Source organism: Procambarus clarkii, chromosome 9 (assembly GCF_040958095.1).
Source record: "Procambarus clarkii isolate CNS0578487 chromosome 9, FALCON_Pclarkii_2.0, whole genome shotgun sequence".
In the NCBI taxonomy this organism is placed as follows: domain Eukaryota; kingdom Metazoa; phylum Arthropoda; class Malacostraca; order Decapoda; family Cambaridae; genus Procambarus; species Procambarus clarkii.
In genome coordinates this window covers 2,832,554-2,860,287 of record NC_091158.1, presented here as the reverse complement: position 1 = coordinate 2,860,287, position 27,734 = coordinate 2,832,554, and the positions used below count along the sequence as shown (strand labels likewise).

Here is a 27,734-nt window from a genome sequence, read left to right as displayed (position 1 = left end):
CTGAACTGCGAGTCTTACAGATATCTTTGTGTCCCCATTAACGACCCTGGGTACCTTTCTTCTCTCAAGAGGAGACTGTGGGAAAGATTAAAGCCCTTGCGGGTCCTTGTTGGTATCAATCATGGGCTTAACGTGAGACTTGCTAGAATGTTTTATGTATCATTTATAAGCTCTGTGATTGACTACAATGCTCTACATCTCACACTGTATACTGGCAAAGAGCTGAAATCTCTTGAAACCTTGCAAAATGAAGCTATGCGTCTCATCCTTGGGGCTCCAAAGTCCACGAGAATAGTTAATTATGAGAGCAGAGTTAAAATTACCTACCATAAGTGAGAGAATTTTGTCTATTAGCACAGTTTTTGGCGTGAAGGCATTGAGTAGATCTAGACAACACATGAAGTTTCAAGCTAAACTTTCTAATATGCTGCACTCACCTGACGTCTATAGAAGAAGAACGAAATCTGATTATGTATTTTGGTTCTACAAGGTAGCCAACTCCATCAAAATATTAAATATGTACCCAACTCAATTAATGATTAATCAACCAATTACTCCATGGGATAACTGGGATCTATCAATTGATTTTGTAAATGCGCCCAAGAAAGATAGTGTTCACTCTACATTATTAAAACAGTTAACACTGTGCAGCATCACTGAGAGTACTCAGAGTATGGGTAACGATGTGTATCAGTGCTACACCGACGGTTCTGTAGAAGAAGGTGGACGATGTACCGGATGTGCATGTAATATATTTGAACAATCTTCTCTCGTACATACAGCAATGAAGCGCGTCAATGACTGGGCAAGTACAACTCAGACCAAACTTGCAGGCATATACCTTGCCACTGAATTTTTAAAAGACAAAGGCAGTGGACTTATATACTGTGACTCGCAGAGTGCACTCCTGGCATTGAACGCACATAGTAGTGACACCCAGAAAATAGTCAGTGATATTCGAATGAATGTTTTAGCTGCTAAAGAAAACAGATTTGAAATTAAATTCCTATGGATACCATCACATGTTGGCATCTCAAGGCATGACACTGTTGATATGCTTGCAAAGACAGCCTGCAGAAAACCAGTGGTAGAAATTGATATGGGTGTTTCATTAGCAGTGACAAAGAGAATACTTAAACAAATATCTAATGAAGATCTCACCGACCTAACAAATTCACAAAGACCTGAAAGTTGTAGTATTAAATATTATGATAGACATCGTGAGGAGACATTCACATATGGGACTAATAGAACAAGAACCTGGCAATGTGATGTTATAGTGGCCAGAATACGCCTGGGATATAGACGTATCTGGCAGCTTTCTCAAAACCCAAACGTCGAGTACACAATGTGTCAACTTTGTGAAAGAGAAAACATGCACTCTCTTGAACATTATATTGTAGAATGTCCCATATTGACTGACTTTCGCCCTCCTGGGCTGAGGTATGCTGAACTCTGTAATTACTATATGAGTACTGGAACACTTGATATATTGGACTTGTATCCAAGATTAACCATGTAATGTATCATTTATACAATGTATGTATGTGATGTAACTATATAACCTGAGCTTGTAAAAGCACCTTAATCACCTTCAGTGATTAAGTGCTTATTGCACACTAGTTTCTTTATCAGCTATCTAACCCTGTCAGAGTAAAAGAGACAAATGTATGTGAATGCATGTGTGTGTATATATGCATGTATATATGTATATGTGCGTATATATGTGTGTGTATGTATATGTATGTGTTTAAAATACATATGGAAGCTGATCAGAATTGCATTTCACCTTGGTAAATGCACATTAATGACACTTCGAACACTTCATGTAGGGCATACGTAAATCTGTGTATCTATGTATTTACGTATGTAGGTTAGCTTAGCATTTTAAAAGTACCGAATCACTTTCAGTGGTTGATTGTTCAATAAATCCCTGAACTATATGATTAACTGATCTCTAACCCTGTCTTTGGAGGACAGAAGAAAATGTATATATGCTGGTTAGCATTGTAAATGTGTGGCCACGTCTGTGGTAGAAAATAATAATAATAATAATAATAATAAAAAAACTGTGTAATGGTTCTGGGAGTCAAGTCCCCGTGGCCCGGTCTCTGACCAGGCCTCCTGGTTAGTAGTCTTACATATGAATCACAGCCCAAGCCTCACACAGTTTTTCACAGTAATGGCTGTTGGGCATGTGTCCTAAATGGACGGGTCGGGGTTAGCATAACTGAAACGAGTACCAAGTAACACAGTGGAAAGTGGATCCCACAACCAAACATTGAACAAAACATGTTTAAAACATTGTTTCTCTCTTACAGTATTGCAAAATATTATGCACTCGTTTTGAGCGAATAAAGATAAATTATATATTCATCAAACTTTGGCCACAGGAAAAAATATACATTTTTATAACATCAACACCACCTGTCTCCACCCGAGGCAGAGAGAGAGAGAGAGATAAAGATAAATTTAAAGATATAAAGAGAAGAAAGACAGAGATAAAGAGATACAATGATAGAGAAAGAGACACATACAACTCTATGATCAAACAGTGATCGACTTCGATTCTCACCTGTAAATCCCGGGTTCGAGTCACAGCCTGAGCAGAAAAAAGCTGGCAGCGTTTCCCCTTCACCTTATGCCTCTGTTCACCAAGTAGTCAACAGGTATATGGGAGTTAGACAGCTGCTACTGACTGCATCCATGGTATTTGTGTGTGTACTCACCTAGTTGTACTCATCTAGTTGTGCTTCCGGGGGTTGAGCTCTGGCTCATTGGTCCCGCCTCTCAACTGTCAATCAACCGATGTACAGGTTCCTGAGCCTACTGGGCTCTATCATATCTACATTTGAAACTGTGTATGGAGTCAGCCTCCACCACATCACTGCCTAGTGCATTCCATCCGTTAACTACTCTGATACTGAAAAAGTTCTTTCTAACGTTCCTGTGGCTCATGTGGGTACTCAGTTTCCACCTGTGTCCCCTTGTTCGCATTCCCCTCGAGTTAAACAGTTTATCTTTATCTACCTTATCAATACCTCTGACAATTTTGTAGGTTGTGATCATGTCTCCCCTTACTCTTCTGTCTTCCAGTGTCGTAAGATGCATCTCCCACAGCCTTTCCTCGTAACTCATGCCTCTTAGTTCTGGGACTAGTCTAGTGGCATACCTCTGAACTTCTTCCAGCTTCTTCTTATGCTTGACAAGGTACGGTCTCCATGCTGGGGCTGCATACTCCAGGATTGGTCTTGAGTGTGTGTGTGTGTGTGTGTGTGTGTGTGTTTACTAGTTGTGTTTACTAGTTGTGTTTACTAGTCGTGTTTTTTTTTGCGGGGGTTGAGCTTTGCTCTTTCGGCCCGCCTCTCAACTGTCAATCAACTGTTTACTAACTGCTTTTTTTTTTCCACACCACACACACCCACACACCCCTGGAAGCAGCCCGTGACAGCTGACTAACTCCCAGGTACCTATTTACTGCTAGGTAACAGGGGCACTTAGGGTGAAAGAATCTTTGCCCATTTGTTTCTGCCTCGTGCGGGAATCGAACCCGCGCCACAGAATTACGAGTCCTGCGCGCTATCCACCAGGCTACGAGGCCCCTTGTGTGTGAGTATGTGTGTGTGTGTGTGTGTGTGTGTGTGTGTGTGTGTGTGTGTGTGTGTGTGTGTGTACTCACCTAGTTGTGCTTGCGGGGGTTGAGCTTTGTCTCTTTGGTCCCGCCTGTCAACAATCAACTGATGTACAGATTCCTGAATGTGTGTGTGTGTGTGTGTGTGTGTGTGTGTGTGTGTGTGTGTGTGTGTGTGTCTGTGAGATAAATGTAATAGATATGATAACATGCGTAAACAAATAATATTAGGACAAAACACAGGTGGCTCAAATAAGGAGGGGGAGGGAGGGAGGGGCAAGACAAGAACAGTTATAAACAGCTGGAAAAAATACTAAAATGATAATATATACAAATTACTACGCAAAGGGAATATGCAAATATGAACCCAATGGCACAAAATGCACTTTCATGCATTGAAAGGAAAAGCGTTTGCCTCTCAGGCGGAAGGAGAGGCGCCTGCTACCAGGAGTCAGAAGGCGTCCATTCCAGTACCTTCATGTATATAAATAAAGAGTGAGATCAAGAGAGCAGCCGCCCCTACAGTGGCCAGCAGCGCGCCACCCACGACCACACTGCCTACACCCGCCCACCAGCCACCACCAGAATGCATTATACATACAGAGATGCATAAACTAGGTTCAAATATCCACTTGTGGATTCACCAGGCGGCTCGCTAAGCCCTCAGCTAAAAGAGCTCCAGTTATGGCCAGTATAAATCACCCCTGCAAATTGGCGGCCGGATTTTGCATCAAAGAAAACTACGAAGTGGAATTATATACAGCTAGTTATGTGTGAGTGTGGGGGGGGGGGGCGCTCCACCAGTCACACGCCACACCAGTCACAGACCTAACCACAGTCTCAGACCTAACCACAGTCTCAGACCTAACCCTAGTCACAGACCTAACCACAGTCACAGACCTAACCCCCAGTCACAGACCTAACCCCAGTCACAGACCTACCCACAGTCTCAGACCTAACCCCAGTCACAGACCTAACCCCAGTCACACACCTAACCACAGTCACAGGCCACACCAGTCACAGACCTAACCACAGTCACAGACCTACCCACAGTCACAGACCTAACCACAGTCACAGACCTAACCCCAGTCACAGACCTAACCCCAGTCACAGACATAACCCCAGTCACAGACCTACCCACAGTCACAGACCTAACCCCAGTCACAGACCTAACCCTAGTCACAGACCTAACCCCAGTCACAGACCTAACCCCAGTCACACACCTAACCACAGTCACAGGCCACACCAGTCACAGACCTAACCACAGTCACAGACCTACCCACAGTCACAGACCTAACCACAGTCACAGACCTAACCCCAGTCACAGACCTAACCCCAGTCACAGACATAACCCCAGTCACAGACCTACCCACAGTCACAGACCTAACCCCAGTCACAGACCTAACCACAGTCACAGACCTAACCCCAGTCACAGACCTAACCCCAGTCACAGACCTAACCCCAGTCACAGACCTACCCACAGTCACAGACCTAACCCCAGTCACAGACCTAACCCTAGTCACAGACCTAACCCCAGTCACAGACCTACCCACAGTCACAGACCTAACCACAGTCACAGACCTAACCACAGTCACAGACCTAACCCCAGTCACAGACCTAACCCCAGTCACAGACCTAACCCCAGTCACAGACCTACCCACAGTCACAGACCTAACCCCAGTCACAGACCTAACCCCAGTCACAGACCTAACCCCAGTCACAGACCTACCCACAGTCACAGACCTAACCACAGTCACAGACCTAACCACAGTCACAGGCCACACCAGTCTCAGACCTAACCACAGTCACAGACCTACCCACAGTCACAGACCTAACTACAGTCACAGACCTACCCACAGTCACAGACCTAACCCCAGTCACAGACCTAACCCTAGTCACAGACCTAACCCCAGTCACAGACCTAACCCCAGTCACACACCTAACCACAGTCACAGGCCACACCAGTCACAGACCTAACCACAGTCACAGACCTACCCACAGTCACAGACCTACCCACATTCACAGACCTAACCACAGTCACAGACCTAACCACAGTCACAGGCCACACCAGTCTCAGACCTAACCACAGTCACACATCTAACCCCAGTCTCAGACCTAACCACAGTCACAGTACCACAGTCACAGACCTAACCCCAGTCACAGACCTAACCACAGTCACAGACCTAACCCCAGTCACTGACCTAACCACAGTCACAGGCCACACCAGTCTCAGACCTAACTACAGTCACAGACCTAACCACGGTCACAGACCTAACCACGGTCACAGACCTAACCACAGTCTCAGACCTAACCACAGTCTCAGACCTAACCACAGTCACAGACCAAACCACAGTCACAGACCTAACCACAGTCACAGACCTAAGCCCAGTCACAGGCCACACCAGTCCCAGACCTAACCACAGTCACAGACCTAACCCCAGTCACAGACCTAACCCCAGTCCCAGACCTAACCACAGTCACAGGCCACACCAGTCTCAGACCTAACCACTGTCACAGACCTAACCACGGTCACAGACCTAACACGGTCACAGACCTAACCACAGTCTCAGACCTAACCACAGTCTCAGACCTAACCACAGTCACAGACCTAACCACAGTCACAGACCTAACCACAGTCACTGACCTAACCACAGTCACATACCTTACCACAGTCACAGACCTAACCACAGCCACAGACCTTACCACAGTCACAGACCTAACCACAGTCACAGACCTAACCACAGTCACAGACCTAACCACAGTCACAGACCTAACCAGTCACAGACCTAACCAGAGTCACAGACCTAACCAGTCACAGACCTAACCACAGTCACAGACCTAACCACAGTCACAGACCTAACCACAGTCACAGACCTAACCACAGTCACAGACCTAACCACAGTCACAGACCTAACCAGTCATAGACCTAACCACAGTCACAGACCTACCCTCAGTCACAGACCTAACCACAGTCACAGACCTAACCACAGTCACAGACCTAACCAGTCACAGACCTAACCACAGTCACAGACTTAACCCCAGTCACAGACCTAACCCCAGTCACAGACCTACCCACAGTCACAGACCTAACCACAGTCACAGACCTAACCAGTCACAGACCTAACCAGTCACAGATCTAACCCCAGTCACAGACCTAACCACAGTCACAGACCTAACCACAGTCACAGACCTAACCACAGTCATAGACCTAACCCCAGTCACAGACCTAACCACAGTCACAGACCTAACCACAGTCACAGACCTAACCACAGTCACAGACCTAACCACAGTCACAGACCTAACCCCAGTCACAGACCTAACCACAGTCACAGACCTAACCCCAGTCACAGACCTAACCACAGTCACAGACCTAACCCCAGTCACAGACCTAACCCCAGTCACAGACCTAACCCCAGTCACAGACCTAACCACAGTCACAGACCTAACCCCAGTTACAGACCTACCCACAGTCACAGACCTAACCACAGTCACAGACCTAACCACAGTCACTTTATTCTCGCATCTCCTTACACAAAAACACACAGGAATTAACACTACAAAACGAGTGCAAGAAATATAGTGATGCAGCAGGAGGCGCGACCTGCCCAGACTCACGCACGACACAGAGCTTTGCAGGAAAGTCAAATATTTTTGTAGACCAAGAAAATAAAGGTTTCAAAAGATTTAACAGAAGGACTGTATGGTACTGGCTGAAAGAGCCATTTCCACACCAGAATCACAGAATACAGTCACGCCCCACAACAACCCTGCTACAACTATGACAGACAACAACCCTGCTACAACTACGACAGGCAACAACCCTGCTACAACAACGACAGGCAACAACCCTGCTACAACTATGACAGGCAACAACCCTGCTACAACTACGACAGGCAACAACCCTGCTACAACAACGACAGGCAACAACCCTGCTACAACTATGACAGGCAACAACCCTGCTACAACTGCGACAGGCAACAACCCTGCTACAACTGCGACAGGCAACAACCCTGCTACAACTATGACAGGCAACAACCCTGCTACAACTACGACAGGCAACAACCCTGCTACAACTACGACAGGCAACAACCCTGCTACAACTATGACAGGCAACAACCCTGCTACAACTACGACAGGCAACAACCCTGCTACAACTACGACAGGCAACAACCCTGCTACAACTATGACAGGCAACAACCCTGCTACAACAACGACAGGCAACAACCCTGCTACAACTATGACAGGCAACAACCCTGCTACAACTACGACAGGCAACAACCCTGCTACAACAACGACAGGCAAGAACCCTGCTACAACTACGACAGGGAACAACCCTGCTACAACTACGACAGGCAACAACCCTGCTACAACTATGACAGGCAACAACCCTGCTACAACTACGACAGGCAACAACCCTGCTACAACTATGACAGGCAACAACCCTGCTACAACCAGTACTGGTCATAATAAATCCAGTATGCCCATGCATAACAGACTTGTCAGAAAAATCTCCCAGTTAAACTTTACCAAACTGAACCACATTGGTCTTGGCCAGCACACAAGGACTAAAAACAAGGGAAGAAAACAAAGTATCGTTCCTAAGTGTTCTCCTCACTGAGACCAATGCAGTACTTGGAGCTGCGAGAGACGCCCCAGGCAGGAGAACTCTTGCACAGTGAGATCTGGACACCAGGATATAATCTATACAGATTATATAGATAGGTATAGATAGGTAAATAGAGATCCTTGAGAAGGAGCTCAATTATTGGGATCCGCGCGTCCGCATCGTCCCCTCCCCAGCCTCTCTAGAGTGGAGTACTGCTGCACAATGACAGCTCCTTTCAAAGCTGGGGAAATTGCTGACCTGGAGAGCGTGCAGAGATCCTTTACTGATAGAATCCACTCAGTAAAACATCTAAACTATTGGGACCGACTAAAGAGCCTAAATCTGTATTCTCTTGAGCGCAGGCGGGAGAGATACATAATAATTTACACGTGGAAAATATTAGATGGGCTGGTCCCAAACCTGCACACAGAAATAACACCACATGAGACCAGAAGACATGGCAGGATGTGCAGAATACCCCCGTTGAAGAGCAGAGGTGCAACAGGTACTCTGAGAGAGAACTATCAACATCAGAGGCCCGAGACTGTTCAACACGCTTCCACTACACATAAGAGACATAACTGGCAAACCCCTCACAGTGTTCAAGAGAGAACTGGATAAACACCTCCAAAGGATACCTGATCAACCAGGCTGTGACTCATACGTCAGGCTGCGAGCAGCTGCGTCCAACAGCCTGGTTGATCAGTCCAGCAACCAGGAGGCCTGGTCGACGACCGGGCCGCGGGGACACTAAGCCCCGGAAGCACCTCAAGGTAACCTCCTCTGTCCCCGGTCCACACGCCCCCCCCCCCCCCACACGCCGTGTCACAAGACGTCCGTGTCACTGGACGAGACACACAACGGAACACTAGGAGCTGTGACACGAGTATTGATCACTGTCAACCTGTGACCGCCGGTGTTTCTTGCAGTGACTACCCAACCCAGTCTCCCGTGAAGACAGTACTTCCCAGCCTCCTGTGAAGACAGTACTTCCCAGCCTCCCGTGAAGACAGTACTTCCCAGTCTCCCGTGAAGACAGTACTTCCCAGTCTCCCGTGAAGACAGTATTTCCCAGTCTCCCGTGAAGACAGCACTTTGTGACAATCGTACGTACAGAGACGTAATGGACAATTAGATTGTCCATTAAATTAGATTGTTGAATTTGGTACTATATTCACTTGATAAAGTCTGAAAAAATTGCGCTAAAAACCAATCTCAAATATTCCTAGGCCTAGTATAGCTCCCATATGGACTATATTAGGCCTCAGGTAACATACATTAGGCCTAGGAAGGTTAGGTCAGATTATGTTTTCTTTGCAACATCAGTACAAAAACTTTTCCAGTTTGTCCAAATTCAATAGTACCGATTTCTACTTTGTAAATGTCTTTTATGTCATTGTAGGTACGATGGTCGTTGTTGTTGTTTCAGGTTTAGCTACTCAGAACGATGTGTCCATGTAGCACGGGCTATGGCGAGCCCGTTAAATGATAGTCCTCATCGTTACTGTCAGTCTCACCTACCCCTCACTTGCTCCTCACCTCTCACTTACCCCTCACCTGCTTCTCACCTCTCCCTCATCTCCCCCACTCCTGTCCCTCTAACCACCTTCAGTTAGTATAGACAAAGGAGCCACTCACGTCCTCTCAGAAACTTTTCAAAACCCTTAACACTCAACAACTCATATCAAGAGCATTAACGAGATTCATAACTGGCCGAACTATGGGCGAACCCCATAACTATGGCTGGAAACTATTCCCACACCACTTCCAACGTCACTCTTCCCATCAGCCTTCCTGGCAGTTAAGGTGCCGAGAAAGACTCCAGGAAGCTCATTTCACAATGAGCTCCCACCAAACAGTAAACACCCACATATACAGAAGGAAGCTGGAGTGTGAGTAACTGGTCTTCCCAAGTGCCTTAAGCCCTATGAAGCACATGCAAATGAAGGAGCAGATGTGCTGGCTGCTGAGGGCGCTGAAGGGTAATATTGAATACTTCACACCCCAGACTCTTGTACAAGTTAGAGGATCTTGTACAAGATCCGTCAACATCACCGTCACAAGGTTGCTGAGGACAGAAGGACAAGTCTGTGAAGCTGTTGGCATTGTGGGCGAAATGGACTTGCTCGAGGAAGAGAAAGAATGAATTCGTGTTGGATACAATTACTGAAGGAGAGGTGAAGCAGTGTAAGGTGTGCAGTGGTGGCACACAACACATGCCCGCCTGCAACACACACACACGCCCCACCTGCAACACACACACGCCCAGCCTGCAACACACACACGCCCCACCTGCAACACACACACACGCCCCACCTCCAACACACACACGCCCCACCTCCAACACACACACACGCCCCACCTCCAACACACACACGCCCGCCTGCAACACTAGCTGAGGCACTCAGCTCCCTAACATTGGAAATACACATTAGAAATATGAGTGTTAAAATAAGTTCCATAATGTTTGAGTTAGGAAACTACTATTTGTCCAATATATACACAGTTCTTAAAGATTCTCTCACTTTTACTCCTGCAAGACAACGTAAGTTCAAGTGTTTGTAAATGTTAATCTCCTTGTTTGACTATCTGTTCACTTGAGGCAGTTAAGTATGTACCAGCTGCGCCTGGCTACAAGTGACAGGATGAACAACTCTGAAGGGTTTCTTCCTATTAAGGGTTATATACCACCACGGTATATTCACTCACAGGAAGAGTGACGCTTCCCTATTAACTCGACCTTAGGGCCAAATTTACCGCAAACCCAGTAACAGATATTATCTTCCTTGGAGACTTCAATATACCCAGTTTAAAATGGAGAATAGTAAACAATAACATTATAGCAGGAAATCAACCTGGAAATAACCAACCACAGGTCAGAGAACTACTGAGATTCTGTGACAAATTCTCGCTCAGTCAGCAGATTGCAGAACCAACTAGGAACGAGAACACGCTGGATCTGATATTCACGAACAATGAGCAGCTAATCAGAGACATTACTGTCTCAGACACTATGTACTCGGACCACAAGCTCACTGAATTGCAAACTAACATTAATAACGGTAGTAGGCCCAAGAGAAACAAGCGAGAAGGGTTATTCAATAAATTCAATTTTAATAATAAGAGGATAGACTGGGAGAAAATAAACAGGGAACTTACAAACATTCAATTGGAAAATGTTCTAAGAAATAAAAATCCTACACAAGGAATAGAAAAACTGACTTCTAAAGCCTATGAAGTCTGTCTGAAACATGTTCCTTTGAGGAAAACCAGAAAGACGTCAAATGTAGAAAGAGAACGCAGACGACATTACAAAAGAAGGAAGAAATTAATGGAAATGCTTAAGCAGACACGACTCTCCATACAGAGAAGAAATAATTTAGACAGAGAGATTGAAGAAATCGAACAGAGACTGAAGCATTCCTATCAAACTGAAGAATGGCAACTAGAACAGAAAGCAATTCAAGAAATAAAGAAAAACCCAAAATATTTCTTCACATATGTTAAATGAAAAGCAAAAACCACTGCCAGTATTGGACCTATTCGTATTAGTGAAGGTTCATGCACTGAGGATGACAAAGAAATGAGTGAAATCCTAAAAAAGCAGTATGAGGACATGTTTAGCACTCCGATACACAGCATGAAAATGCAAGATTCGGACAATTTATTTATGAGTGACATCCAAACACCTGTAAATATAACTGATATCAACATGAGCGTAGCAAATTTTGAAAGAAAAAATGACAATATGCCCATGCCAGGGAGCCGGTCGGCCGAGCGGACAGCACACTGGACTTGTGATCCTGTGGTCCCGGGTTCGATCACGGGCGCCAGCGAGAAACAATGGGCAGAGTTTCTTTCACCCTATGCTCCTGTTACCTAGCAGTAAAATAGGTACCTGGGTGTTAGTTAGCTGTCACGGGCTGCTTCCTGGGGGTGGAGGCCTGGTCGAGGACCGGGCCGCGAGGACACTAAAGCACCGAAATCATCTCAAGATAACCTCAAGAAGATGCACTCAGCCCCGGGTCCAGACTCATGGAATTCAATATTTATAAAGAAATGCAAAGTGGCGGTAGCACAGGCACTCAGTATAGTGTGGAGGGAGAGCTTGGACACGGGGGAGATACCAGATGCACTTAAAGCAGCAGACATAGCCCCTCTACACAAGGGAGGGAGCAAAGCATTGGCAAAGAATTATAGACCAGTTGCACTAACATCGCACATCATAAAAGTATTTGAGAGAGTGATCAGGAGTCAGGTCACTAGATTCATGGAAACCAATGACCTCCACAATCCAGGCCAACATGGATTTAGAGCAGGAAGATCATGCCTCTCACAGCTACTTGACCATTATGACAAAATCACTGAGGCATTAGAAGAAAAACATAATGCAGATGTTGTATACACAGACGTTGCAAAGGCATTCGACAAATGTGACCATGGAGTGATAGTACACAAAATGAGGTCAATGGGAATAACTGGTAAAGTAGGACGCTGGATACTCAATTTCCGGTCGAACAGAACACAGAGAGTAACATATCAGATATAGACAAAAAAACAAGTCACAGCTTCGTGTTATCCTTCGCAGATGATACAAAAATCAGCATGAAAATTACCTCTGCTGAAGACATTGAAAAACTACAAACAGACATTAACAAATTTTCGATTGGGCAGCAGAAAATAACATGATGTTTAACGGTGATAAATTCCAGGTACTCAGGTACGGCAAAAATGAGGATCTGAAACATAATACAGGGTACAAAACACAATCAAATCTGTCCATAGTAGGAAAGCAGCATGTCAAGGATTTGGGAATAATGATGTCCGACGACCTAACGTTTAGGGAGCATAACCAAGCAAGTATTGCGTCAGCCAGAAAAATGATAGGATGGATTACGAGAACCTTCAAGTCCAGAGATCCCATCACAATGGTTGTACTCATCAAATCACTTGTGTTGTCCCGTCTTGAGTACTGCTCAGTACTCACTTCCCCCTTCAGAGCAGGAGAGATTGCTGAAATAGAGGGAATACAGAGAACATATACGGCACGCATAGACGAGATAAAGCACCTAAATTATTGGATCGTCTCAAAGCTCTCCAAATGTACTCACTAGAAAGGAGACGAGAGAGATACCAAATAATATACACATGGAAAATACTGGAGGGACAGGTCCCAAATCTACACAGTAAAATAACAACGTACTGGAGTGATCGATATGGAAGAAAATGCAGAATAGAACCAGTGAAGAGCAGAGGTGCCATAGGCACAATCAGAGAACACTGTATAAACATCAGAGGTCCGCGGTTGTTCAACGTCCTACCAGGGAGCATCAGAAGCTCCCTGATATCGGGAGAAAGAAATATCGGGAGCATATTGCCGGAACAACCGTGGACATCTGCAAGAGAAAACTAGATTGTTTTCTTCAAAGAGTGCCGGACCTACCAGGCTGTGATGGGTATGTGGGCCTGCGGGCCGCTCCAAGCAACAGCCTGGTGGACCAAACTCTCACAAGTCAAGCCTGGCCTCGGGCCGGGCTTGGGGAGTAGAAGAACTCCCAGAACCCCATCAACCAGGTATCAGCCAGGTAACACACGAGACGCGTCACCAGGCTCTCCCCGTCATTTATAACCTACTGACCCCTCCCTAGTCTTCTTTCTCCCTCACCTCTCCTAGCCAACTTCTTCCCTCACCTTCCCTATCCACCTTCCTTCCCACTCCCCCTCCCGGTGCAATTCACCCCCCCCCCCTCCATCCTGCGACTGACAGGACAACTGCTGATTTAAGTCTGAAGACACAGTCATGTGGGCGACGGGATCACTTCCTGTTGTTGCCGTCGTGTCTGCCCCAGAAACGTTCATCTTGACGGGCTCTCACACCCTTAAATATGTCAAGATTTACTTAGGCATTTCCTGCGTAAACACACGAGTATTTACCGTTATTTACTCGCAGACTTACCCAATTACTTCCCTTCACCCAAGCTTGCCCATCTGTAACGTTGCCCAGGATGGCCTTACCCACCAACGTAATCCCAAAGACATCAACTCAACTCATTTTTACCACGGCACTCAGACCTGCCCTCTCTTACTGACTCGTGTTAATGCCCAGTACAACCCTCCCTCTCCACCTTTACCCAGAATCTATCCCGCTACCCTTCCCCCGGAAACCCCTCCTCTGTCTCTCCCCCGGATACCACTCCTCTCCACCTCTCCCGGAACCTCCCACCCGCCCTTCCCCACCGGCGCCGATCCACTGCTCGAGTCCTGGGACAGGCCACACTGGCACCCTGCATAGGTAGCCTGGCACATGTGCAGGCAACACCTCTCACGCCTCACAAGGAATCCCACTTTGCAAGAGAACATGTCAATCCCACTTTCATGTTCATTACACAAGGACACACACACACACACACACACACACACACACTTAGATACTCATGATGAGGACATAGAGGAGTCTAAGTGTAAGTAATATAATAGACAAAAACACTATTATCAACAGTGAAGTGAGGTCGCCATGCCTACACAGGCCACAGCTGGGTACCCACATGTAGTGTATGAGAGTCTCCATTAACCCGTGTGTATGTACCCTCAGGTTGTTAAGGCTGCCACCCACACACATGCCGCTCGTGTGACCTGGTTAACATGCACCTCGGGAGACACGAATTCAGTGGCATGTCTATTCAAAATATTTGTCTTTGACTCGTGAACGGTATCCCTATCTTGAGGTTATCTTGAGATGATTTCGGGGCTTTAGTGTCCCCGCGGCCCGGTCCTCGACCAGGCCTCCACCCTCAGGAAGCAGCCCGTGACAGCTGACTAACACCCAAGTACCTATTTTACTGCTAGGTAACAGGGGCATAGGATGAAAGAAACTCTGCCCATTGTTTCTCGCAGGCGCCTGGGATCGAACCCAGGACCACAGGATCACAAGTCCAGTGTGCTGTCCGCTCGGCCGACCGGCTCCCCTGGTGGCACCCTTCATCCCGGCGTAGTATGCCACCCAGGAGTGCCTTATGTATTCTTGTATACATTGTATACTGTATACTTGCCGTCATTACCACACACTTGCTGGGATTGAACTCTCGCAACACATTTGCAGATCGTTTTTCTAGCTTGTCTTGATTCTTCTTGCAACTTACTTCCTCGAATCATCGTTCATTCAAATAATAGTTCGTTCGAATCATTGTTCGTTCTAGTCATCGTGTCTACTAATCATCGTGTCTATTAATCATCGTGTCTGCTAATCATCGTTTGTTCTAATCGCTCTCAGCTTCGCATTAGAGGTATAATGCCTCACGGTCTCTTGCCATGGCCGTGAGAGAACCCACCCTGGCAGGTGGTTCAGATTATACGCCTGCTAGGGGGCTCGCACACGCGCGTGCGAGCCGACACGGCTCGTACACATGCCTGCGAGCGGAGAGGGCTGGAACACGTGCGTGCGAGCGGAGAGGGCTCGAACACGCGCGTGTGAAGAGCGATGTATGCGTGCGTGCAGAGGTCGCTAAAGAGTCCCGGGACTATAGCTGGTCGGTTTAGCGGGCAAAGTGTAAACATACATCACTGGTGGCCACTCTAAGTGTTATGATGAGTTATGGGCATCTTGACTGACGCCTGCACCCCTGTACTCACCTAGTTGTGCTTGCGGGGGTTGAGCTCTGGCTCTTTGGTCCCGCCTCTCAATTGTCAATCAACTGGTGTACAGATTCCTGAGCCTTCTGGGCTCTATCATATCTACATTTGAAACTGTGTATGGAGTCAGCCTCCACCACATCACTGCCTAATGCATTCCACCTGTTAACTACTCTGACACCGAAAAAGTTCTTTCTAACGTCCCTGTGGCTCATGTGGGTACTCAGTTTCCACCTGTGTCCCCTTGTTCGCATACCACCCGTGTTAAACAGTTTACTTTTATCTACCCTGTCAATTCCTCTGAGAATTTTGTAGGTAGTAATCATGTCTCCCCTTACTCTTCTGTCTTCTAGTGTCGTGAGGTGCATTTCTCGCAGCCTTTCATCGTAACTCATGCCTCTTAGTTCTGGGACTAGCATAGTGGCATATCTCTCAACTTTTTCCAGCTTCGCCTTGTGCTTGACAAGGTACGGGCTCCATGCTGGGGCCGCATACTCCAGGATTGGTCATATGTATGTGGTATACAAGATCTTATGCCTTTACTGATGGCTCTGTGCAGATAGGCACTGGTAGAACAGGTTGTGCATGTGCAGTATATAAATGGAATAAAATGATTATGTTTAGTACATAGAGATTGAACAACTGGGCAAGCACGACACAGACTCAGCTATTGGGCATTTAATTAGCCACTGAGTACCTTAAGCTCAATGGTGGTAGAGTTATTTTCTGTGACTCTTAAAGTGCTCTGCGGTCCTTAAATAACCCATCACAATGTATGTCTGAAGTAGCTTGTAATATTAAATGGAATGTAATTTTTACCAATGATACTAACTATTGTATAAAATTTGTGTGGATCCCATCCCATGTTGGAGTTGGAAAACATGACTTTGTAGATCGATTGGCCAATAAGGCTTGCAGGAAAGAAAACACTGATTATGACTTTGGACTATCTTTGGTTTCTGAAGGCAATTCTGATGTTAATGCAATTATTAGAAACATACAAATTAAAGAAATTAATTCAGATTTAGAAGAACTAAGAAATGCCCAGAGACCTGAAAGCTGCAGTATTAAAAGTTATGACAAGTTTTGTAATAATAGGTATTTGTATGGCCAGCACAGTAACCGGACCAGGCAATGTGATGTAGTCATTGCGAGAATTCGCCTTGGCTATAGACACATCTGGCAGGTTCGTGAGGCTGAGCCACTACCAGAATATACAGATTGTAAACTCTGTGACAAACCTTTAATGCGTCCACTAGACACTATATTGTTGAATGTGAAACCTTAAGAGACTTTAGACCTCCTGGCCTCTTGTACCACCAACTGTGTAACTATTTCATTGACTCAGGTGTTCTGGACGACATACTAACAATTTATATAAAAACTGCTTGTCCATTTTAAAGAATGAAGAACAATTTTGATCTATATTACTTCTAAGCTGCATCACTTATGAACCCATCCCTGCCCTTGTGTGGCAGTGCAAAATAGAAAGTTGTTTTCACATATGCTTACATTAAAACATTGATTGTAACCATGATATATTCATGGTTACAGCCTACAGTTTAGACCTATTGTCTTGTGTATGACCCTCTGTCCTGCGTGACAGTGAATACCAGCATTATCCTCACTTTAATAAGACTTAACCGAAATCCTCAGATTAGGCAAAATTGCAATTAATTTTGTCAATAAAGATGTTATAATTAATAATAAGGTTCTGAATGATACCTTACACAGGTTCCTGAAGGCAATTTTGATGTTAGCCAGCCTCGCATACGCCGCAGATGTTATTCTTTTGATGTGTGCTTCAGGAGAGAGGGTTGGTGTGATATCAACTCCTAGATCCTTCTCTCCGTCTGTTTCATGAAGGACTTCATCTCACAGTCTGTATCCTGTGTCTAGCTTCCTGTTTCCACCGCTTAGCTTCATTACCTTACATTTACTCGGGTTGAAATTTAGTAGCCATTTGTTGGACCATTCATGCAGTTTGTCTAGGTCATCTTGTAGCCTCCTACTGTTTTCCTCCGTCTTAATCCTCCTGTGTTGCACCAGCCCTGCCTGGGCCACCCTACCATCAGGCCTGCCTGGGCCACCCTACCACCAGCCCTGCCTGGGCCACCCTACCACCAGCCCTGCCTGGCCCACCCTACCACCAGCCCTGCCTGGGCCACCCTACCACCAGGCCTGCCTGGGCCACCCTACCACCAGGCCTGCCTGGGCCACCCAACCACCAGCCCTGCCTGGGCCACCCTACCACCAGCCCTGCCTGGGCCACCCTACCACCAGGCCTGCCTGGCCCACCCTACCACCAGCCCTGCCTGGCCCACCCTACCACCAGCCCTGCCTGGCCCACCCTACCACCAGCCCTGCCTGGCCCACACTTCCACCAGCCCTGCCTAGCCCACCCTACCACCAGTCCTGCATGGCCCACCCTACCACCAGCCCTGCCTGGCCCACCCTACCACCAGCCCTGCCTGGCCCACACTACCACCAGCCCTGCCTGGCCCACCCTACCACCAGCCCTGCCTGGCCCACACTACCACCAGCCCTGCCTGGCCCACCCTACCACCAGCCCTGCCTGGCCCACCCTACCACCAGTCCTGCATGGCCCACCCTACCACCAGCCCTGCCTGGCCCACACTTCTGTAACACCATTGTAACACCACTCTATTGTACCACCACCCTAAAATGTACCACTATAATGGAACACCACTATAATGGAACACTTCTTATCCTGAGTAACACTTCCCCATTGGTTGCACTTGGTACCACTGTTATGGGCTGACATATGATGGTTACACCGGGACTACAAAGTACACTGCCAACAAGGAGATGCTAACACAGGATGAAATACGCTGCCACCATCTGCCTTTGACCATTGAGACTATATCAAGCAACAAGGCAAGAAACATTGCTTGACTTGGAGAGTACTTTCTATGACTGTCATTAATTATGGAAACGGTTGTCAGCCACTATATCCAAAAGGCTAAGAGGATTCAACAATTGACACAGACGGGAAATTTAACATGAGTTTTATTGAGACCAAAATTATGTCAATCACCACTTATAAATGCTACTCTAACACTGGCAAAAAGTTAAGAAATTTGGACATGGAACAAAAACTCAGAGATCACACACATTACCTTAAGCTATCTGTCTCTCCCTGGCTGAGATGTTCTTCACAGCCCCGCTCTCGATCCCGGTGTACCGCACTCTGCCCTCAAAGTCCCTAAAGGACCTCTATATACAACCCCCACAGGGGGAGGGGGAGATCTGCTGTTGCTACCCACCAAGAGTGTACAAACACTCAAGAAATATTTCAAAAAGCTTGTTTGACATTCACCCTACACTCTTCAAGAGAGGAGTTATTAATTACGTGTGTGACTGACCTCTGACCTGGCCAAAAGGGGGAGATCCAGGGATGTTTACACATAAGAATCTGGAGTCTAATTTCCTTGCATGAAATATTACATACCTGAAACTATGTTGACTACGACTAACCCAGGAATTTTTTTAATCAATATACAAGATAAACCGGAGGTCATCTGGGCTGACCTCTTGGAGAAGGCTTCCCTGGGTGTGAACTCTAAGGGGGGGGGGGAGGTCCTGGGTGTTACAGCTCCCTTTCCCCGGAGTTAAGACAAAATCGGGTGTATGATAATTAAGCCCAATTTTGTCTTATCCTAACTCATCCAAAACTAATAGAGTGGTGTTACACTTCCACCAGCCCTGCCTGGCCCACCTTACCACCAGTCCTGCATGGCCCACCCTACCACCAGTACTGCCTGGCCCACACTACCACCAGCCCTGCCTGGCCCACCCTACCACCAGTATTGCCTGGGCCACCCTACCACCAGCCCTGCCAGGCCCACCCTACCACCAGCCCTGCCTGGCCCACCCTACCACCAGTATTGCCTGGGCCACCCTACCACCAGTATTGCCTGGGCCACCCTACCACCAGCCCTGCCTGGCCCACCCTACCACCAGCCCTGCCTGGGCCACCCTACCACCAGCCCTGCCTGGGCCACCCTACCACCAGGCCTGCCTGGCCCACCCTACCACCAGGCCTGCCTGGCCCACCCTACCACCAGCCCTGCCTGGCCCACCCTACCACCAGCCCTGCCTGGCCCACCCTACCACCAGCCCTGCCTGGCCCACCCTACCACCAGCCCTGCCTGGGCCACCCTACCACCAGCCCTGCCTGGCCCACCCTACCACCAGCCCTGCCTGGCCCACCCTACCACCAGCCCTGCCTGGCCCACCCTACCACCAGGCCTGCCTGGCCCACCCTACCACCAGGCCTGCCTGGCCCACCCTACCACCAGGCCTGCCTGGCCCACCCTACCACCAGGCCTGCCTGGCCCACCCTACCACCAGGCCTGCCTGGCCCACCCTACCACCAGGCCTGCCTGGCCCACCCTACCACCAGGCCTGCCTGGCCCACCCTACCACCAGCCCTGCCTGGCCCACCCTACCACCAGCCCTGCCTGGCCCACCCTACCACCAGGCCTGCCTGGCCCACCCTACCACCAGGCCTGCCTGGCCCACCCTACCACCAGGCCTGCCTGGCCCACCCTACCACCAGGCCTGCCTGGCCCACCCTACCACCAGCCCTGCCTTAATCGTTAATATTACACTCCCTCAAACCTCTACCCTCTCTCTCCCAGAGTCTCCCACTTCTACTCTCTCTCTCTCTCTCTCTCTCTCTCTCTCTCTCTCTCTCTCTCCCAGAATCTCCCACTTCTACTCTCTCTCTCTCTCAGAAAATTTAATATTACATAAATGCCGAAAAAATAGCTAAATCGCTGTAGAAAATTAATTCCCGATTTCAGACCATGACAATCACAGTTATTATAGACGCCGATATTTCTTAATGGCAGGCACTGGGGCCGACCCCGACAGGTCTATGGCACTCCAGTATGTATGGGCCAGGTGCCATTTTTAAGAGTTGGGGTTTGGCTAGCCCCAGGCGTCTGACCTTATTCAAACAGACAGACAGACAGACAGACAGATAGATAGACAGACAGACAGACAGACAGACAGACAGACAGACAGACAGACAGACAGACAGACAGACAGACTGACAGACAAAGAGACAGACAGACAGACAGACAGACAGACAGACAGACAGACAGACAGACAGACAGACAGATAGACAGACAGATAGACAGACAGACAGACAGACAGACAGACAGACAGACAGACAGACAGACAGACAGACACACAGACAGACAAAGAGATAGACAGACAGACGGACAGATAGATTTACATTTATATTTATTATTATAGGTATAGAAAGATGTGAGGCTGTTTCAGGCCAAGATAACAACAGGCTCGTGAGGGTCTGTGATATCATTGAACTGGGTCACAGGAATTTTGTTTTTAAAAGCCTCGGCTGAGAATACTGTATATTCAATTTACGAGAATTGAATATAGGAGGACAAAAATCTAGATAGCAGGCCTAGTGATTTATAATGTCAAGGATGGATCAGTGTTATGAGTGAGGGTGGGGGGGGAGGGGGGGTACAGGGTGTCAAGGATGGATCAGTGTTATGAGTGAGGGTGGGGGGGGGGGAGGGGGGGGGGGAGGGGGGGGGTGCAGGGTGTCAAGGATGGATCAGTGTTATGAGTGAGGGTGGGGGGGGGGGAGGGGGGGGGGTACACGGATGGGAATGGTCGGGAATGAGGAACTGACCCGGAGAATGTTTTGGAGGGAGGAGGAGGAGGAGGAGGAGGAGGCGAGGAGAGGCGTCCCTGGTACAGTCTTCCTGGGTGACCATCCATGCGTGACCCCCCCCCCTCCACCTTCCACCACCACACCCTTACACCACCCACCCACATATCTACATACATATCTACACCACCCCCTCCCACCCACATGCACGAAAATTATATACACCTGTGTATGAAATATATATATATATATATATATATATATATATATATATATATATATATATATATATATATATATATATATATATATATATATATATGTATATATATATATATGTTGTACCTAGTAGCCAGAACGTCGTATTCGGCCTACTATGCAAGGCCCGATTTGCCAAATAAGCCAAGTTTTCCTGAATTAATTTATTTTCTCTAATTTTTTTCTAATGAAATGATAAAGATACCCATTTCATTATGTATGAGGTTAATTTTTTGTTATTGGAGTTAAAATTAACGTAGATATATGACTGAACCTAACCAACCCTACCTAACCTAATCTAACCTATATTTATAGTGTAGGTTACGTTAGGTAGCCGAAAAAGTTAGGTTAGGTTAGGTTAGGTAGGTTAGGTAGTCGAAAAACAATTAATTCATGAAAACTTGGCTTATTAGGCAAATCGAGCCTTGCATAGTAGGCTGAGAAGTGTGTTCTGGCTACTAGGTACGACATATATATATATATATATATATATATATATATATATATATATATATATATATATATATACATAGCAAATAAAGCCAAGACCGAACCAAAACTGCTAGACAGGCACATCATAAGGAAAAACAACAGTGAAACAGAACAGGTGAGGACAGGTACACAGAGAATGTCAGAGGTGTGTGTGAAGAACTCACCAAGAAATTGCAGATCTTGACAATGGAACTAGGTGAAGTCCTTGAGCTAGGAGAGGTGGCAGTAAACCAGGCGGCCTTGGAAGGGTTTGAAATTACCAGAGATGAGGTTAAGAGGCATCTGTTGGGTCTGGACGTGAGAAAGGCTGTTGGTCCAGACGGAATCTCACCATTTGACTGAATGTTTGCAGAAGCACTTAGCTTGCCACTCCCCATGGTGTACCGCAGGTCGCTGGAGACGGGAGACTTACCGGAAATATGGAAGACGGCAAATCTAGTCCCAATATTCAAAAAGGGTGACAGGTTAGAGTCACTGAACTACAGGCCAGTGTCCCTAACTTGTACACCATGCAGGGTGACGGAGAAGATATGTAAGACAGAACCTAGTAGCACATCTGGAGAGATGGGACTTTGTGACACACACCACCAACATGGATTCATGGATGGTAAATCTTGCCTTACTGGTTTAATAGAATTCTACGATCAGGTGATAAAGATTAAGCTATAACGAGAAGGCTGGGCGGACTGCATTTTTTTTGGACTGTCGGAAAGCCTTTGACACAGTACCCCATAAGAGGCTGGTACATAAGCTGGAGAAACAAGTAAGAATAAATGGTAAGGGGCTCCAGTGGATAAGGGAGTACCTAAGCAATAGGAAGCAGAGAGTTACAGTGAGGGGTGAAACCTCAGAATGGCGTCATGTCACCAGTGGAGTCCCACAGGGTTCTGTACTCAGTCTTATCCTGATTCTGATATACGTTTCTGTTTCTGATGTTTGTGGATTGTGATATCCAGTTCGTCCTGTAAACAAAGGCTAAAGTCCATTCCATGCACCCGTCAAATACACTGTTTAAAAATGAAAAATGGTTTACACACGACTCACAACTGATGACGTCCGAACACTTCCGGAACAAGTGCTTCACTGACGACTTGTGTTCGAGCCACAACGCTGTAAATGCTTCACCCACGTACTACAAATACCAATCACCGCCAACAGAACCTAAACACCTAACCTAACCAGTGCCTAAATATGCACAATATGCTAATATATATAATAATATAAATTTATATTTGAGAAACGTTCTGTTTTGAATGAACAGAATGTTAAAATTGATGAATGTGTCGTTGGGGTCGACCGCTGGATGGAATGGACTTGGTCTCAGGACGGGTTGGAGATATCATAGAGCTCAGGACGAACCGAAAGGGCTTCAGATCTCGTAAATACACTACACGCAGCCATGACCGACATAAGAGGAACACATATCGTAAGTGAACACACAAATTGTCTGTAAAATCTGGCTCTTAACACCCTAGAGTGCATTTACCAGACATCAGAGTGAGGGCGGTCAGCCCTGGACACTAGAGAGACAAAAATCTATAAATTGACGATGTCATTTGGACGCCAGAGTGGAGTTCCGAGCTGATAGCGTCAGGTGTGTGTAAAACACACACCTGACGCTGATAGTGTCAGGTGTCTATAAAACACACACCTGACACTGATAGTGTCAGGAGTCTATAAAACACACACCTGACACTGATAGTGTCAGGAGTCTATAAAACACACACCTGACGCTGATAGTGTCAGGAGTCTATAAAACACACACATGACGCTGATAGTGTCAGGTGTCTATAAAACACACACATGACGCTGATAGTGTCAGGTGTGTGTAAAACACACACCTGACGCTGTGAGCGTCATAAGCCTAACCAAAAATATAAATGTTGTGTAATACTCGTAATGTATAAAGTAATATATACACCACACGAGTCACATTCCCCCAAGCAGAGGAGCGATTATTACATATAACAGATTAAGGAGGAAACATCTATTACAATATCTATTACAATATCTATTACAATATCTATTACAATATCTATTACAATATCTATTACAATATCTATTACAATATATAAGTACTTGAGTGACGTAGAGAGTCCGCAGGATGACCCACGGAGCGCCCCACACTTACCAAAAGCCACTTACAATAGCGTCAGCAGAGTTCATATGAACAACATGTTATACAATGATGAACGTGAAGAACATAATTTTGAATAAGACACAAATATAGTTGTATTATTATATATATAAATAATTAATATTACAATTATTTATATTATGTTATAGATATTACATATATAATAATGATAATAATAATAATTATTATTATTGTTTTAATAATTATATAATTGTATAAGGAAGAGGGTAAGTGGGGCAGAAGATCTCAGGAAGTCAGTGATGAGCGCAGTGTTGACTTCTCTTGTCATCACCGGTGACGTGCGCGTCACGCAAGTATGTTCCCGCCACAATTATACCTCCGTGACGCAACACCCCACGACGCAACAATCATTCTCCCACGACAATCATACCCCCCACGACCCAACAATCATACCCTCCACGACCCAACAATCATTCTCCCACGACGCAACAATCATACCCTCCACGACGCAACAATCATACCCTCCACGACGCAACAATCATACCCTCCACGACCCAACAATCATACCCTCCACGACGCAACAATCATACCCTCCACGACCCAACAATCATACCCTCCACGACCCAACAATCATACCCTCCACGACCCAACAATCATACCCTCCACGACGCAACAATCATACCCTCCACGACCCAACAATCATACCCTCCACGACCCAACAATCATACCCTCCACGACCCAACAATCATACCCTCCACGACCCAACAATCATACCCCCCATGACCCAACAATCATACCCTCCACGACCCAACAATCATACCCCCCATGACCCAACAATCATACCCTCCACGACCCAACAATCATACCCTCCACGACCCAACAATCATACCCTCCACGACCCAACAATCATACCCTCCACGACGCAACAATCATACCCTCCACGACCCAACAATCATACCTTCCACGACCCTACAATCATACCCTCCACGACCCAACAATCATACCCTCCACGACCCAACAATCATACCCTCCACGACCTAACAATCATACCCTCCACGACCCAACAATCATACCCTCCACGACCCAACAATCATACCCTCCACGACCCAACAATCATACCATCCACGACCCAACAATCATACCCTCCACGACCCAACAATCATACCCTCCACGACCCAACAATCATACCCTCCACGACCCAACAATCATACCCTCCATGACCCAACAATCATACCCTCCACGACCCAACAATCATACCCTCCACGACCCAACAATCATACCCTCCACGAAGCAACAATCATACCCTCCACGACCCAACAATCATACCTTCCACGACCCAACAATCATACCCTCCACGACCCAACAATCATACCCTCCACGACCCAACAATCATACCCTCCACGACCAAACAATCATACCCTCCACGACCCAACAATCATACCCTCCACGACCCAACAATCATACCCTCCACGACCCAACAATCATACCCTTCACGACCCAACAATCATACACTCCACGACCCAACAATCATACCCTCCACGACCCAACAATCATACCCTCCACGACCCAACAATCATTCTCCCAGGAATGATTGTTGCACAGCTGCCAAATATTTCCTCTTATTACATTATTAAGGGCAAGCGAGTGGCTCTGAGTGCCGAGAGTGGCTCTGAGTGCCGCAAGTGGCTCCGAGTGCCGAGAGTGGCTCTGAGTGCCGCGAGTGGCTCTGAGTGCCGAGAGTGGCTCTGAGTGCCGCGAGTGGCTCTGAGTGCCGAGAGTGGCTTTGAGTGCCGAGAGTGGTTCTGAGTGCCGAGAGTGGCTCTAAGTGCCGAGAGTGGCTCTGAGTGCCGAGAGTGGCTCTGAGTGCCGAGAGTGGCTCTGAGTGCCGAGAGTGGCTCTAAGTGCCGAGAGTGGCTCTGAGTACCGAGAGTGGCTCTGAGTGCCGAGAGTGGTTCTGAGTGCCGAGAGTGGTTCTGAGTGCCGAGAGTGGCTTTGAGTGCCGAGAGTGGCTCTGAGTGCCGCGAGTGGCTCTGAGTGCCGCGAGTGGCTCCGAGTGCCGAGAGTGGTTCTGAGTGCCGAGAGTGGTTCTGAGTGCCGAGAGTGGTTCTGAGTGTCGAGAGTGGTTCTGAGTGCCGAGAGTGGCTCTGAGTGCCGCGAGTGGCTCTGAGTGCCGAGAGTGGCTCTGAGTGCCGCGAGTGGCTCTGAGTGCCGAGAGTGGCTCTGAGTGCCACCAGTGGCTCTGAGTGCCGCGAGTGGCTCTGAGTGCCGAGAGTGGCTCTGAGTACCGCGAGTGGCTGAGTGCCGCGAGTGGCTCTGAGTGCCGAGAGTGGCTCTGAGTGCCGCGAGTGGCTCCGAGTGCCGAGAGTGGCTCCGAGTGCGGAGAGTGGCTCTGAGTACCGCGAGTGGCTCTGAGTGCCGAGAGTGGCTCCGAGTGCGGAGAGTGGCTCTGAGTGCCGAGAGTGGCTCTGAGTGCCGAGAGTGGCTCTGAGTGCCGAGAGTGGCTCTGAGTGCCGAGAGTGGCTCTGAGTGCCGAGAGTGGCTCTGAGTGGCTCTGAGTGCCACCAGTGGCTCTGAGTGCCGAGAGTGGCTCTGAGTGCCACCAGTGGCTCTGAGTGCCGCGAGTGGCTCTGAGTGCCGAGAGTGGCTCTGAGTGCCGCGAGTGGCTCTGAGTGCCGCAAGTGGCTCCGAGTGCCGAGAGTGGCTCTGAGTGCCGCGAGTGGCTCTGAGTGCCGAGAGTGGCTCTGAGTGCCGCGAGTGTCTCCGAATGCCGAGAGTGGCTCTGAGTGCCGAGAGTGGCTCCGAGTGCCGAGAGTGGCTCTGAGTGCCGAGAGTGGCTCCGAGTGCCGAGAGTGGCTCTGAGTGCCGAGAGTGGCTCTTAGTGCCGCGAGTGGCTCTGAGTGCCGCGAGTGGCTCTGAGTGCCGCGAGTGGCTCTGAGTGCCGCGAGTGGCTCTGAGTGCCGAGAGTGGCTCTGAGTGCCGAGAGTGGCTCCGAGTGCCGCGAGTGGCTCCGAGTGCCGCGAGTGGCTCTGAGTGCCGCGAGTGGCTCCACACACCTTAGCAACATGACTTCCAGCGGAGGGCGCCGCCTCCAGGTCCTTGTCTACAGTGTGGGCCGAACTGTCGCTTTACACTAGTCGTCTGTTGCACTGTTATGGACTTGTACCTGCGGATCCCCTCCCTGGGAGGGGGGGAGGGGAGGGAGGGGAGGGGGAGATGGGGAGGGGTGTGAGAGATGGGGAGGGGTGTGGGAGATGGGGAGGGGTGTGGGTGATGGGGAGGGGTGTGGGAGATGGGGAGGGGTGTGGGAGATGGGGAGGGATGTGGGAGATGGGGAGGGGTGTGGGAGATG

At 47.8% G+C, this 27,734-nt stretch overlaps 1 protein-coding gene across 1 annotated transcript; it reads left to right on the top strand.

Annotated features, from left to right (window-relative positions):
• Positions 1–7,331: 7,331 nt before the first annotated feature.
• Positions 7,332–8,249, top strand: LOC123766079 (mucin-21-like). The gene has a single exon (XM_069321312.1). It carries the CDS (start codon positions 7,332–7,334, stop codon positions 8,247–8,249), a length of 918 nt encoding a protein of 305 aa, XP_069177413.1.
• The last annotated feature ends 19,485 nt before the right edge of the window (positions 8,250–27,734 follow it).